The sequence below is a fragment of the Aristolochia californica genome, unplaced genomic scaffold (genome assembly GCF_029961685.1).
Source record: "Aristolochia californica isolate CCGP_79_NKW_82.1479 unplaced genomic scaffold, dmAriCali1.0.hap1 SCAF_1, whole genome shotgun sequence".
NCBI lineage: Eukaryota > Viridiplantae > Streptophyta > Magnoliopsida > Piperales > Aristolochiaceae > Aristolochia > Aristolochia californica.
This window is the reverse complement of record NW_027181770.1, coordinates 55,237,998-55,252,754: the sequence shown is the minus strand read 5'-3', so window position 1 is coordinate 55,252,754 and position 14,757 is coordinate 55,237,998. Positions and strand designations below refer to the sequence as shown.

The 14,757-nt window shown below is 42.6% G+C and overlaps 1 protein-coding gene across 1 annotated transcript in view; it reads left to right on the top strand.

Moving 5' to 3' along the window:
* The window catches only part of LOC137961585 (uncharacterized), a 71,053-nt gene that overhangs the window by 36,763 nt on the left and 19,533 nt on the right, over window positions 1-14,757 (top strand). The window contains exons 14-15 of the mRNA XM_068808405.1: window positions 4,835-4,953; window positions 11,857-11,981. Coding sequence (XP_068664506.1) covers window positions 4,835-4,953; window positions 11,857-11,981 — 244 coding nt within the window. The remainder of the gene's footprint in view (window positions 1-4,834; window positions 4,954-11,856; window positions 11,982-14,757) is intronic.

Below are 14,757 nucleotides of genomic sequence, written 5' to 3'. Positions count from 1 at the left end.
GTATGGATTTCCTTATGAAACATGGGAAGTAAACCTGCCTGCAGAGGAGATTTCTTATCACAACGCCTACACTTTTAGCTGCTTTGGAAGAGTTCTGAGACTTGCCATCTTCGTTGTCATCCAGCCCGAGACTCTGATGGGAATCTCTTTGGAAATTTCTTCGAATCCAAACACCAGAGATCTTGCCAACTATTAACATATTCTTCTTAGATCGTAGTAGTGGATGCGAAGCATCCTTACTGCTTCATTCATAAACTCTCTGCTGACAATAATTCAACCAGACGAACCGATGGGAGTTGCGAGAGAAGAGGAGAGTTTTTTTGGAAGATCACGTTCCCTTACCGCTGCTGTCTCTGCTGTGTTGCCTCTTCTAGAACATCGTCTTTCCATTGTTGTTGGAAGGTTACTGAATTTCTGGCGTGATTGGCGTTTGGCAATACTGGTATCTCTAGGTGATTAGCGTCGACAATAGGATACAACAGTAAGAAGAGACAAGAAATTTAAACTAATTACATTAGTACCACCCTAATTACATCATATATTCCAACAATCTTCATCCAAACTTGCCAAGAGAACCCACATTGTAAGAGAACGTGTTGTACTGTCTCGTCACACACACAACAAAGGGGACAAGTACGATCAGGAGTGGTGAAGCCTCTTTTGTGGAGGTGAGGATCTAGACCTTGATGGTAGTCCACACGAAAATTTTGATTTTACTAGGCGTTGAGAGCTTCCATGCTAAGTTTGCCTTATGTTTAGGTATGATGTAGTCGTGTTCTCTGATATGAGAGTAGGCAGAAGCTACTGTGATTCGGCCATTGATACTGGGCTTCCATGTCTGTTTATCAACTACATGCTCACGGATCGTAATGCTGGTGAGTCTGGAATGGAGAGAGCAAAAATCTGTACCTTCCTCATCATTTAGTCCCCGAAGAAACGTGAGACTCCACGAATGTTCCAAGAGTCAGCCATGGAACAAGAGAGGTCTCTAGCCACCCTAGAGAGCCTCGGGAAGTCCTCAGAGAGGTGGTGGGGACCGCACCATTCATCTGACCAGAAGAGTAGGGGTCCTCCCATTTCCTGTGTAAAAAGAAGTTGCATCTTTGAATACTGAGAGAAGCTTTTGAACTGATTTCCATATCGGGGATAAGAGATGAGTGATGCCACCCTCTCTCCACTAAGCACCCGAAAATTGAAGGTAGAACATGACCATATCTCTCCATAGGCTGTTGTGGTTGACGTTGAAGTTCCAAATCCACTTGAGCATAAGGGCTTTGTTCATTTCCTTCATAAGCCGGATGCCTAATCCACCCCTATTGCGGGGCATGCATATTTCCTTCCAACTCACCAGATGATATTTGAAAGTGTTTTCTGATCCTCTCTAGAGAAAGCACCAACGGATGGTATCAATCTTGGAGCAAACTAAGGTCGGTCAATGCATGAATGATAGCAGATAGTTTGGCAGCCCTGCCAAACAAGACTTGAGGAGAGTGAGTCGCCCCGCTGTAGATAGAAGCTTACCCCTCCAAGTAGTTAGTCTCTTCTCAAATTTTTCAATAAGGGGGGACCAAAGCGACACCGAAGGTTGAGAATCAAAAAGTGGGAGTCCTAGATATGTAGCTGTCAAGTTTTCTAAGGCGCATCCCAGGTAATCAACCATGCCACGAAGCACAGATGAGTCTATGTGGTAGCCAAGGAGAGTGGTTTTCTTCCAGTTGATGCTCTGACTAGAAGCCAATTCAAATAAGCCCAAAACAATACACAAGTTCCTAATATGATCCATAGTACCAACCCCAAAACAAATGGTGTCATCTGCAAACTAAAGGATCGGTATATCAAAGGCTACGCAGTCCGTCGTGGGGAGAAGCCATCTCAAGTTCTGGCTGAATATATTAAGGAGGAGAGATATTTTGAAAAGCAAGGGGGTTAAGGGGTCTCCCTGTCTGATTCCCCTGGATCTCTTAAAGTTCCCACAAACGGTTCCGTTGAAAAGAATGGAGTAGCTCGCAGAGGAGATGCAACTTTGGATCCAGAAGCGTCATTTTTTCCCAAATCCCATCTTCCCCAGGAGAGTATCCAGAAACTTCCAATTAACTCTGTCTAAGGCTTTCTTGAAATCAAGCTTGAAGATGAATTTGGGGAGCTTTAAAGCCTTAAAGTGGTGGATGAGGTTGTGACATGCCATGGTAGTACATTGTAAGCAACGTCCTTAAACTTTTCAAGAGATGTAGGTGGCAGCTTGAAGAAGCTGTTGATGACAAAAAAGAATGTTCCTAATAAAAGCTTGTTTTTTGCTCTTTTGAGCCTTTTAATATAACCCAATATTATTTAAAAAATAAAAAATACATTTAAAAAAATAAAAATAAATAAAAGCTTGTTTTTAGGATTGAAGAATTTTAAACATGTTTGCAGTCCTAGGGGGATATCAAGTGCATAAAAGCCATAGTTTCGTTGTTTTTTTTCATTAATTTATGGCGAAAAATGGTAGAAGCTAAATCTGGGAAAGACACTGGGTGGTGGTTTGACGGCGGGAGACTTTACAAGTTATCCCCAGTGTGGAAGAAAATTGCTCAACTCCTTCCTGTCTTTAAATCTGCGGTCAAATGCTATATTGGCTCTGGAAGCCAAACTAAGTTCTGGACTGACTGGTGGGTTGGCCCAAGCTGCTTCAAGGATAGTTATGGATGCATCTATCGACTGTCAATGATTCAGGATGCGATGGTTTCTAAGCAATGGCTGACCTTTGGCGAGTGGAACTTACATCTCAGGCGAGCTTTGACTGATGCTGAAGCTTTGGAAGCAGCAGATCTGGTCAATAATCTTTCTTCAGTAAAGATAAAAAATTCATCAGACACACTAATCTGGATGCCGTGCAGGCAAGGTATGTTCTCTACTCCTTCTGCCTATCACCTCATGATCTCTCCCCAAGCACATCAATCAGTTCATCCAGCTGCCTTTGCATGGTCTTTACATATTCCTCCTCGCGCAAAGTTTTTCATTTGGACCGTTCGCCGTAAGAAAATCTTAACCTCAGACGCATTATTGCGACTTGGAAATAATGTTCCGAACCCATTGTGCCCATTCAGCCATCCCCGGAAATTGCTGATCACACCCTTTTGCATTGTGAATATGCCAATTTGGTCTGGACCGAACTGATGAACAAAATAGGGTTAAAATATTGCCCATCGCAGAACCTACAAGACAATCTTCACTACTATAAGCGCTCGTCTTCCCAAACTGGGGAAAATATTAATATCTTGTTGTGTTGGGTACCTGGTCTGGAATTTATGGAAAGAGAGAAACAACAGAAAATTTAATAAAAAATCTCTTCCATGGAAAATTCTATGTGATAGAATCATTGGGCAAGTTTCCTTTTACGAAAGGAATTTTGTAACTTAAATGGATCAAACTTGCACAAAAACTAGCGACTTGTTGCAGAAATGTCTTCCTCGGGTAAACCTCGTGAAATGGCAATATGGACTAGATCTCCCGTAGGGCACTTCAAATTAAACTTCGATGGAAGTGCGTTTGGATGCCCGGGACCTGCTGGATATGGTGGAGTAATTCATGATAAAAATGGGAACCTTCTTTTTTCATATGCGGGTCCAATTGGGATATCGGATTCAACAAGTGCTGAGTTACACGGGCTATATAACGGGCTGAAGCTTTTTAAGCAAAAGCTGGAGGGAGTTCTCTATGTTGAAGGCGATTCCAAAGTTATTATCAGTTGGTGTACGAAGCCTTCCAAACCTCCCTGGCGGCATTGGGAGTTATTTGAAGACATTTGTACTTCAATTTGAAAAATTAAATGTAATTGGAATCACATTCCAAGATCTGCTAATTATTTAGCTGACATTCAAGCTAAAAAGGGTGTTTCCTTCCAACAGCTTGTTGTGGAGAAAGGCCTCTTTAACTAGGCATTGTATGTTCTCTCTTTTTTGCAACATATTCACACCTTTCTCTCAAAAAAAAAATTTAAGGCATATCACGTCAATGGCCTTTGGCTTACTAGCCACATTAGGGGGTTTTTCTAATGTTAGGTCTTCGGTACGAGTCTCACCAGTGTGTGGAGTACACATTCAAAAATACAACAAAAAGCAGCTTCTCTTCTCAGAACAGAAAAGCTGGAAAACCTATTCTATTTGCTTTAAGAAAACTAGGGTCCTATCTGAGCTGTTAGACATGTTGATTTCTGTCTGTCGTACTAGTTAACTAGGTCATAATTACAAATAGTAATTTCTTTTAGTGATGTTGCATTTACAGATTACCCCAATCCAATGTTTTGTTTTATAAAACATGTTTATGAGTGCTTACTTTGTGCTTTATTCTGGATTTTTGAGGTAAAATAACAAGAGATGATTTTAGGTAGAGAAACGGAGACAAGCAGGTGATGACAAGAATGATTAAGTAAAGGTTGAGGTAATGTAGGGCCAGGTAGTATTTGGATCTTTTCTATTCACTAGATCCAACTCGCTCATGTAGATATCTTGTCTCCATTTTTTGTACTCCATGGGTTGGACTAGTACTTAGTATTTACTGAAACCTCTGAGTGTGAGCCTGTAATGGTGAGAAATCTGAGGGTGGTAAGCTACAATTATCTCTTGTTCCATGGCACTTTACTTTTTGACTTATTTATATATTTACTTGTAATTACTCTCTATGAAACTGGTAGTACTCGGTGTTTATGACTTCTTTAACAGATTTCCTAATTTATGGACAAATGTATGTAGTGATTAGTCTATTATTTATTTCAATATCTGAGGTTTTTTGTCTTCTTGAGTAGTTATTTTTAGGTTTCTAGTGTTGATCATTTACACAAGTTCTTTGTGAGCAGGCATATACAGCGGCCGGGTTGAGTGGAGGCTTCTTGACCTTGTTCATGTCAACTTTCATGGTTCCAGCTTGGATAACATTCTATGCTTCTACAAAGTTGTTTGGCAGTGAATCTCTGAAGTACTATGGCCGCACTTTTCCTGAATCATAACTTCTCTTTTTGTTAAAGCACAGCTGTCTGCTTAATTTTTTTTTCTTGTTAGCATGTTGTAGAAGTTGAAGATTGTGAAGTAGATAATAGAGGAGAAGGAGAAGAAGAGAAGAAGCTTGAGAGAAGGCTGCTTAAGAAACTGCCGCAGCCGTTAGGGATCATGATCCTCCCATAACTCCTCTTTATTAACTCACTTAAAAATATTACATGAATGGACTAAAACTACCTGTCACTACTAAATCACCAAATAACTCACTTTATTTTTTATTTTTTGAAGAAGATGAGCTTTATTGATGAGCACAAAGCAAAAGAACAAATTACAAGAGCAACCCAAATACAGCCATAGATTGTAAGGAAACCCCATATTTAGCAAGAGAGTCTACTAGGGAGTTAGTAGACCTCAGTACATGAGCCAAAAAACAAGAAAAAAGAGAGGAGATGTCCTGGATTTCTCGAAAAGTAGATCAATGGCGACAAGGTGGCTCCAATAAGGAGGAAGAGTACCAAGAGATCACCATAGAAGAGTCGCCCTCAATCAATAGGGGGCCAGGGAAGTGGTCTTTGAAGATGATGAGACCTTGAAGAAGGGTCATAAGCTCAATAGAGGTTGAATCGGAGACACCCAATGGGCCGGAATAGGAGGCAAGGGTAGAGCCGTCAGCAGACTAAATAGTGCCTCCAAAACCAGCAGGGTCAGGGTTACGCAGCGAACAACCATCAAAGTTGAGCTTCAGCTCCCCAGAAGGGGGAGGCTCCCAAGTCTGAATGGTGGGGGGTGGTGGGGGACTGCCAAGATTTAAAAATTCTTTCCGAGTGTGCTGCCAAGGGGGGACATCAGCGCATTGGACATCATTCAGGTCAGCTCTAATTCTCCAATAGATAAATGCATGAATGCACCAGTTCAAGGGTAGAATCAAGGTACTCGCAAAGAATAAGATATACAGTTATAGTTGCTTTCGTTCAACACGACTGACAACGATTAAAGATAAATACAGTCTATGCAGGTATAGGCAGATAATCAAAAACTTTCATCCGTCACTAAAGATACGATCAACAACCACCATGAAAATGCTAAGAGACAAGAAAACAGGTTCAGAGGAAGGCTGCACAGATAGTAATGGCAGTAAAAATCCTCTTAGAGACACATAAAATTCATGGGGAGGTCAGGCAGTTATAACTTATCACCTAAAGTTGGAGAGTCAGGCACTTAATCCATCACCTGAAGTCAATGAAACAGAAAAAAAAAAGAAAACAAGAGTTTTAGGTCTGCCTCTGAGAAGAACAGACTTTCTATGCCGCAGGTGAAGTAAAGAAAGAGTAAGAGGAAGGCTTTGATACCATGTGAAATTGAAATCTATCTTGAATAGTGCTGTATGGCAACTTGAAAGAGAAAAAGAGTCTCTCATCCTTTCAATAAACATCCAGATTAAGGTAAAAGAAACATCCTTAACTGGTAAGTACAACTTACATAATCCCCCCCTTGGCACCACTGGTCAATCACTGATTGTATTACTGACTTTGTGTCATCCATTTATTGTAATTGGAACTTGGTTCCTAGATCAGCCCATTCTTTGGCTGATAAATTGGCAAAATTCGAAACCTCCCAGCAATCTCTCATTGTTTGGGAAGGTTTCCCCCCTTGTAATCTGCTCGTTTGAGCTCTCTTAATAAAATTCAGCATTATTTTTAAAAACAGTACAACTTACATAATAAAGGAAAGAATTGCCTTCTTGTTTACCACTTCATTTTCCAGAAGTGTGCACCCAAGCACCTGCCATTCTTTCATCTTTATTCCAATCTGATTTCACCCAGAAGAGTTGTTGGAGCCGCTCTCCTACCATTAGTTCCATTGAGCTGGGGTAGTGACCGAATCTGTTTGGTTCCAGAAACCCGCCGAGATGAAAATCTCTTGCCCTTTGCACTACTGCCATATCGTTGATTCTCTCACTAGAAGGTTCATACCACAAGAAATCTAACACGATTCCAATGCTGATTGGAATAGCAGCAGACCCAGCAGTAGTTACTGCACTAATAGCAGAACCATACAACACAAATGCATCCTTAGCAGTAGATACATGTGCCCAGTAGTAGAAGTTCTCAGGCTTGAGATCTCGGTGCATGAGCTCATGCGTAGGACACATCTGCACTACTGCCACAACGGTTCTGGTAAGCCCAGCAGCAGTCCTTTCTGTAAAATGTCCCCGAGCAACCATACGATCAAACAAGTTACCTCCTGCACACAATTCCAGCACAAGATGCACTGCAGTATCATCCTCGTAAGTATCCCTCAAACACACTATGTATGGATGTTGAGGTAAATGCTTCATAATCTCCACCAACATGCCACTTGGAGCCCACATAATCCCTCGGTGATAATTAAGCTCTTTCCCAAACAGAAAAGGAACAACTGCGTTGATCCCATTATCAATGGCATGCAGCTCCTTCCATGACACTCCAGAAATTCCAATAGAAATTCCAACAAGCAACTGAGTGCTGGAAATTCCAACAGAATTTCCAGCACGTCCTGTCAGCTGCACCTGGATGGTATCTTTAGGTAGCCGATACCTGTGGTAACTTTCCGGCACATCATGACTTCGCATTGTGCCAACAGCACAATTCACAGTGCTAAATGGCATAGCCATGTATACTTGCTGGCCACTTTGCAGGGCAGGTGTGCCTGAAGCACTCAATTTCTTATCCAATGCCATGTCCAAACCATGGACCTGTTTCTGTACACCATATAGAGCTGCATAATATGTTGCAGTGTGTGGTTGCTGCTGGGGTGCCCATATCATCACTGCAATTGCAGCAGGAAAGCAAGAGAGCAGAAACATCTTGGCCTCATCAGCGTGAGCGCCATATGTCACTGCTGCAACTACTTTATGAATAAACAGCACTGGTTGCAGCAGTGCCACTGGTGGCTGCAGAACCGCAGCAGCAACACAATAACGATTTCTGGAAGAACCACGCGGCGGCAAAACTAGCACAAATAACCTCCAGTACAGCACCTTTCTCGAACCTCCCTCGATACTCCTCTTGCACACGGTGGCAAACACTCTCCTGCACCCAATAAATGAACTCAGCTCTGCGAACAAGAGGGTAGGCCTCAGGATGCAAGTCCCTTGGACCATCCTTGACATCATCAATCATATCCCTCCCCTCATCCACATCGTCATCTACATGCTGTGGTTGAGATTGGCTACTGATTTCCCATGCTGAAAACAGAACCTGGATAAACTCCCACCCATGACCTGGTGCAACAAATACATAGAAGAAGAAGCAAAAGACCCATGAGGTTCATCATCAACGTCCAATTCTTCCACCCCAGTGGTTCCCTGTGGCTCCTGAACCAGAGTATCATCCATGATAATATCAACCTCAACCTGCTCGTCATGCAGTCCAAATCTATAGAAATGGCAAACAAAAAATCTCCATTCACCCTTTGGAGGATCAAAAGAAATAAATTTAGCGCCTTGCCGTTGGTTCGTGATTCGAGATGATCTAAAAGGCGGATCTTGTTTGACTTTGTCTGAAACTGGTAATTTTTTTTGGAGTAGTAGTGTAACTTCAGCTGTCAACCTTTTATTTTTTGAAGCTGGCTTGGCACCGGGTTTGGTGCTGGAACCTAGTCCCACCATTTCTGAAACTAAAATAAGACCATCTGCAGGACCCCCATGAATACAGTGTCCCCGATTCATTGCATACCAGTACACGACATTTTTCTTGGGCAATTCATCAAACAGCTGCAATGCCTCATACATCTTCCCTTTCTTCCCCACAGATTGCAAAACAAATAGAGAACGTGCTCTAATACCACTGCCTAATGAAGCAACCTGGTCCAGATAATAAGCAAAGGGAAGCAAGACTATGCAATCCACAAACAAAATTGTGAAAACTGCTTTGATCCTAAGATCAACCTCATTCAAATCTCTCCAACGAATTCCAACAGGCAAATTAGTCAGGGACCACAATTGAAAAGAAGAGGGAAAACTCGATTCCAATTTCTGAGGCACATACCCAACCACACCCTCAACGTCTAGAATAGCAACATCTGCAGTCTCTAATTCACCTTGCTTATCATACAGGAGCATCCCAGTGCATACAGGAGCATCCCAGTAAGCACAAACCGATATGGGAAATCCACCCTGCTGGTGGTCTCATCAACAGAAAGAATAAACAGCCCCACAATTTCAATTGGGCAATGACCATACACACAAGTATTGTGCGCATCAACATAAAAACAAAGTTCCTTCAAAAAAAATTTGCCGAGACGCTTACCCCCCCCAAATTGGAATTTGGGTTTGCGCTGGTCTACCGAGAAGTAGATTGCGAGTGGAATGTGTTGGCCGGAAATCCAATCCCACCGAAGTTGTGTCCGACGGCGCCGACGGAGCCTCCTCCGTGTCCGGTGGCAAAGGGCAGCCCTTTGGGGCTTCGCCTCTTGGTTATTTTCCGCAACCAAGGGCTCTCGGAAACGCCTCCTTGTCGGACGAATTGCTTCTGCTGGCCGTGAGGAGGGGTTTGTTGAGGATGAACCCAAATCAACCCTTACCAACGGGTTTGTGGTCGTATACCCCTCCGATTTTTTATTTCCAAGGTCCTTCTTGGCGTCTGCCTCTTCTACAGGGACGTCTGGCTCTTCTGGGACCTCAGCTGGAAAAGAAGATAAAATCTTCGAATTTTCTGGGTGGCCGTTGTGCCCGTCTGAGATATTTTCAACTACCTCTTTTGCGCATATTTCATGGTCGGATATTTGAGGTCGTGTGACCATTTCTGTTGAAGCAACGAATTCTTCACTTGCATAAATTTCAATGGAAGCATCTAACCGTGCTCGTATTTCTTCCAATTCCTTACCCATAGCCATCCATCTTTCTTGGGATATAGAATAACCCATTGTGTTCCCGCTCTGATACCAGTTGATACGGTCCCGGATCTGACACGTGGATTCTTTGGGAGGATCTGCAATCTGCCACGGGTTACGGGTCTTCCAAGCATTACCATAGGGGTAGTAGGAAGACATGGGGAAGACGAAAACGAAGATCAAGCCAAAGGGAAGCTTGATACCCTAGAGCTCGTTGAGGAGAACTCTAAGCCTCTTACGCTAAATTTAACCTAATTCTTAATACTTCAATGCTTCCTTTTCTCATTACTCTTACCCCTTAAATAGGGTTCACCCTGTTAGGGTTTAATAAAATATTACAAAAATAACCCTATGAAAAATATTAAAATAATAATGTTATTGCGTGCATAACAGTGTAAAAGATACAATGTCAACAATACTATCAGTGATGGGGCCCGTGGCGCCAAGGGGGAGGTTGTCTTTGGAACACCAACTAATAACCGTCTTCGAGTCACCTTCAATGATTAACTTGCCATGGAGACGATCCCTGAAGATTTGGAGGCTGAACAACAGAGCACTAACTTCAGCAGTATTAAAATCAGCAATGCCCATCGGACCAGTATAAGAAAGAATGGGGTCTCCATTGTGCCTTCTGAATACACCACCTGCTCCTGTTGGACTAGGACATCTAATAGCACTACCATCAAAATTCAGTTTTATGCAGTTGCAAGGGGGAGGATCCCAAATAGCCATTCTAGGAGCTCTGCTAGGGCCAGACATGTGAGCGAACAAATTCCAATTTTCCCAAAGGGAAACCTCCGATAGAGTGGCAAAATCCGTCTATGTATGAAGTCAGCTCAAGATGAGGCCGACAGCATGAGAAGCCGTGTTGTCTGGGGTGCTAGCTTTGGAGTTGAATCTCCGGTTGTTCCGCTTGAACCAAATGCACGATGGAACATGCGCTAGACAGGCCGAAAGAATTAACTTGCCCAGTCGAGGAAGGAGAATCCTTCATAAGTTGAAGAAGAGCAAGGAGAAGAAATAGTGTCACGATCGGACCGGGGTCCTAATTATTGCTCTAATACCATGTAGAAAATAATTAGTCTTCAACTTTCATAAAAAAAAAAATTAGTCTTCAACTTAGGGACAAGATTAAAGAAATAAAAGATCAAAAGTCAAGAAAGAGTTGATGCAAAAAGGGAGGGAAGAAAACAATTAGGGTTAGCTGATAGCCACTTAACTCTCTATTTAAACGTAAACAATGTATTCATGACTCAACTAATCTGTTATTACTACACTCGAACACATTAGACTAGTGAATGAGAACTACGATTATTCCCTCAGACATCAAAATGACCAAAATACTCCTGAGATACGAATTATACTTCAACTACTATATTATCTGCAAACAACAGAGGGTTCTCTCTTGACTTAGGTTCATAAGCCTGTCCATTGTAAGTCCAAAAAATATGTGCTCAAGCCCACAACATGAAACATACTAGCATTACTGCTCATTGTTCATCCTCATATAATCCTCTTATAATTCCATAATGCATTTATCTATTTTCTTTGAACATTTTTGTCTCTCTGATACCAACCAAATCAAATATCTAGGTATTCTATCATATGCTTATGTAAATCCATAAGAACCACGTGTATGTTTTTCTTCTTTTTTCATTGTTTTACCTAGGATGAGACTGCATCATAATTTCTCTCTCTAGCATAAAGGCAAATTGATTGTCTGTTATCATGGTAATGCTCCTACACCTCTTCTTTATGTTCCCCATATCTTTAGCGTGTGGCTCATGACATAGCCCGTCGACTTGTTCTTTTTTTGTGATCAAGTTGTGGAGGGTTCTTGACTTTTATGTCAGTCTTCTTTGATGTCTCATATTTGGAGATGCATCTGAATGTTTGTTGTGTCCTAATGCCTCATGCAGTTATTCTTATGTTATTCTTGAATACTTCTGTTACCTGCTTTTATTTCTTTACATGCTTCTGCAATATGATTACTAACTCAAAAGTCTTCCAGGTCTGTGGCTGGATATGTCATACCTCTAATACCTTGTCTTACGTATTCAGTGTACTTTGGTGGGATTTGTGTCCAATTCCTGATTGAGAAGATTGGTATGATGGGTTCTCTTCCACAACCGTATGGTTAGTTCCACTATTTTTTAACCAAGTCTTTGTTATGTGGGTGCTTTTGATGCCATGAATTTTATTTTTTCACTTTAGAGGCTAAACCATGACTAACTTAAAGCACCACACGGAATAAGTTATTTTCTGACCTAGTGAATACTTGTACTTGTTCTCCCCTATATTTCTCTTTTCCCTGAATTTCTTCAAATCTGTCCTTTTGTCAAGAGTTGTACACCCTAAGGGCAATTTTGTACCTTTACATCAAGGGTAGTGTGAAGTAGATAGATGGAAGAGAGATTGAAGAGAACAGAGAGGAATAAGGAGAACCCCCATCTTCTTTTATTAATTTTGTTCAAGTGATTTTACAACAGGACATAATTGCTCCTTATAAGAAGGCTTATACATTTGAGTAAAAAGACTTTAAAGCATCCATAATTTATAAGTTAAACCATACCAACTTTTTTTTATTAGTTATAATTTATAATTTATTAGTTAAACTACTAATCTAGGCCACTTTGACTACAATATTGAGAATTGCCCTCACATAAAAACTAATACTCCCCTTTAAACTGAAGTAATATATGGGCAGCAGAGACAACTTCTACAGGGAGGACCCAGTGCCACCACTCGATACCCCTGCAACCTAGAGACAGGAAATTTCATCATTTCAGAGCCGGGTGAACGAGCTCAAGTGTTTGTGGCAGCTCTCCAGTCAGAACAACACAAATACGACCCAGAAACCAGGGCCCAGATAGTGGAACTTGCCAAGGTGATGGGCACCGTCTTCACGGAGCCTCTCCCGGGAGATAACCACCCATCTGAGAAGTCAAAGAAGATGAATAATGATCAACGATTATTCTCTCCTGGAATGTCCGTGGAATTGGGTCCTTGGGTCGCTGTGCCTCCATTCGGGACCTCCTTGCCTCTACCAAATCAAATGTTGTTGTTCTCCAAGAAACCAAGGTGGCTTCTCTACCCCTTGGATACATCCATGAGTTGTGGCACCTAAAGGAGCCCGGCTGGGCTTCAGTGGATGTAGTGGGATCGGCAAGCGGTATCCCACTGATGTGGGACACCAGTACTACTAAGGTGCTTGATCATTGCAGTGGCTCTTACTCCCTTGGCATCAAGTTGCGAGACAAAGGTTCGGGGAACATTTGATGCCTAGTGGGTGTCTACGGCCCTACCAGACACCATGAGCGCCACCTATTTTGGGATGATCTATTGAGGACTTGTCAGATGTGGCCTATTCCTCTGATGCTTGTGGGTGACTTCAATGTCACTCGCTTCTGCCACGGGAAATCCCCGTCGTCCTGGAGAATCACAACCTCCATAAGGCTATTTGCTGATTTTATTGGTAGCTGGGACCTGGATGAGCTTGCCCTATCTGGGAAGACCTTCACTTGGTCAAATGGCAGGCAGCCCCATGCCCTCTCAAAGCTGGACCGATTCTTAACCAGCAATGATTGGCTTCAGCTCTATACCAACATCTCCGGCAAAGTGCTCAATAGAGTCATCTCTGATCATTGGCCGATTATGGTTGATACCCATTCTGGCAGTTGCTCCCCCCCCTCCCTTTCAGATTCAATAATAATTGGATGGCGGACCCCTCTTTTGATCTATCTCTCCAATCCTTTTGGGAGAATATGACTGTTGCTGGTCGGAGCGGGTGGACCTTCCCAATCAAGCTCAAGATGTTAAAACCACTGCTGAGGTCTTAGGCCTCTTCCTCGGCTGTGAGAAGCAATGCCCTTGCTTATATAGCCACTCTCGACTCTGAGGAGGAAGTCAGAGGTCTCTCTTCTTCGGAAGTCTTTCAGAGGTATACTCTTCAAGGGCAATTGCCTTCGCCCACAACGAGTTAGTGCACTGGAAGCAACGTGCAAAATTCAAATGGCTCTCCGATGGGGATGCTAATACTAAATTCTTCCATGCAGTCGCCTCTACACGAAGAAGGGCCAACAACATTGCCATGCTCAGTGTCCAACAGTGAGGCCACCTCGGACCGAGCCATTATTTTTGACTCACTGGTGAATTTTTTTTGCAGATTTATACTCTGATCACCAGCCATTCCGACCCTTCTTCCAACGGGTTAACCTCCAGGTTATTCCATCAGCTACAGCTAGTCTCATCGAGCTCCCCTTCTCTAGTCGGGAAATTGAAGTTGCAGCCCTTGGTCTTCCTTTGGATCGTGCTCCCGACCCGGATGGATTCAACAGGGAATTTTATCGTCGTTGTTGGCCCTTCATCAGAGAAAACATTTCTAACATGGCCCGCTCCTTTTATCAGCATGACATCAGATATAGGAGTATCAGAGCCTCTTTCATCGCCCTCATCCCTAAAAAAATGGGGCAGAGCTGCCATCCGACTTCCAGCCGATCAGTCTCACTACCAGTGCATATAAGGTGATTGCGCGCCTCCTTGCTAGTCGTCTTAGGGCAATCCTCCCTATTGCCATTCACCTTGGCCAAAGTGTTTTTATTAAGGGAAGAAACATTATTGATTCAGCCATGGCATGTCATGAACTTAGTCATCATTTCAAGGTCCGAAAGCTCCCCAAATTCATCCTCAAACTTGACTTCGAAAAGGCATTTGACAAAGTTAACTGGAAGTTTTTGAACACCCTCCTGGGGAAGATAGGATTCGGAGAAAAATATCTCTTCTGGATCCAAAGCTGCATCTCCTCTGCAAGCTACTCCGTCCTTTTCAACGTAACAATTTGTGGGTATTTTAAGGGAACCAGGGGAATCAGACAGGGAGACTCCCTCTCCCCCCTACTCTTCAATGTGGTGGT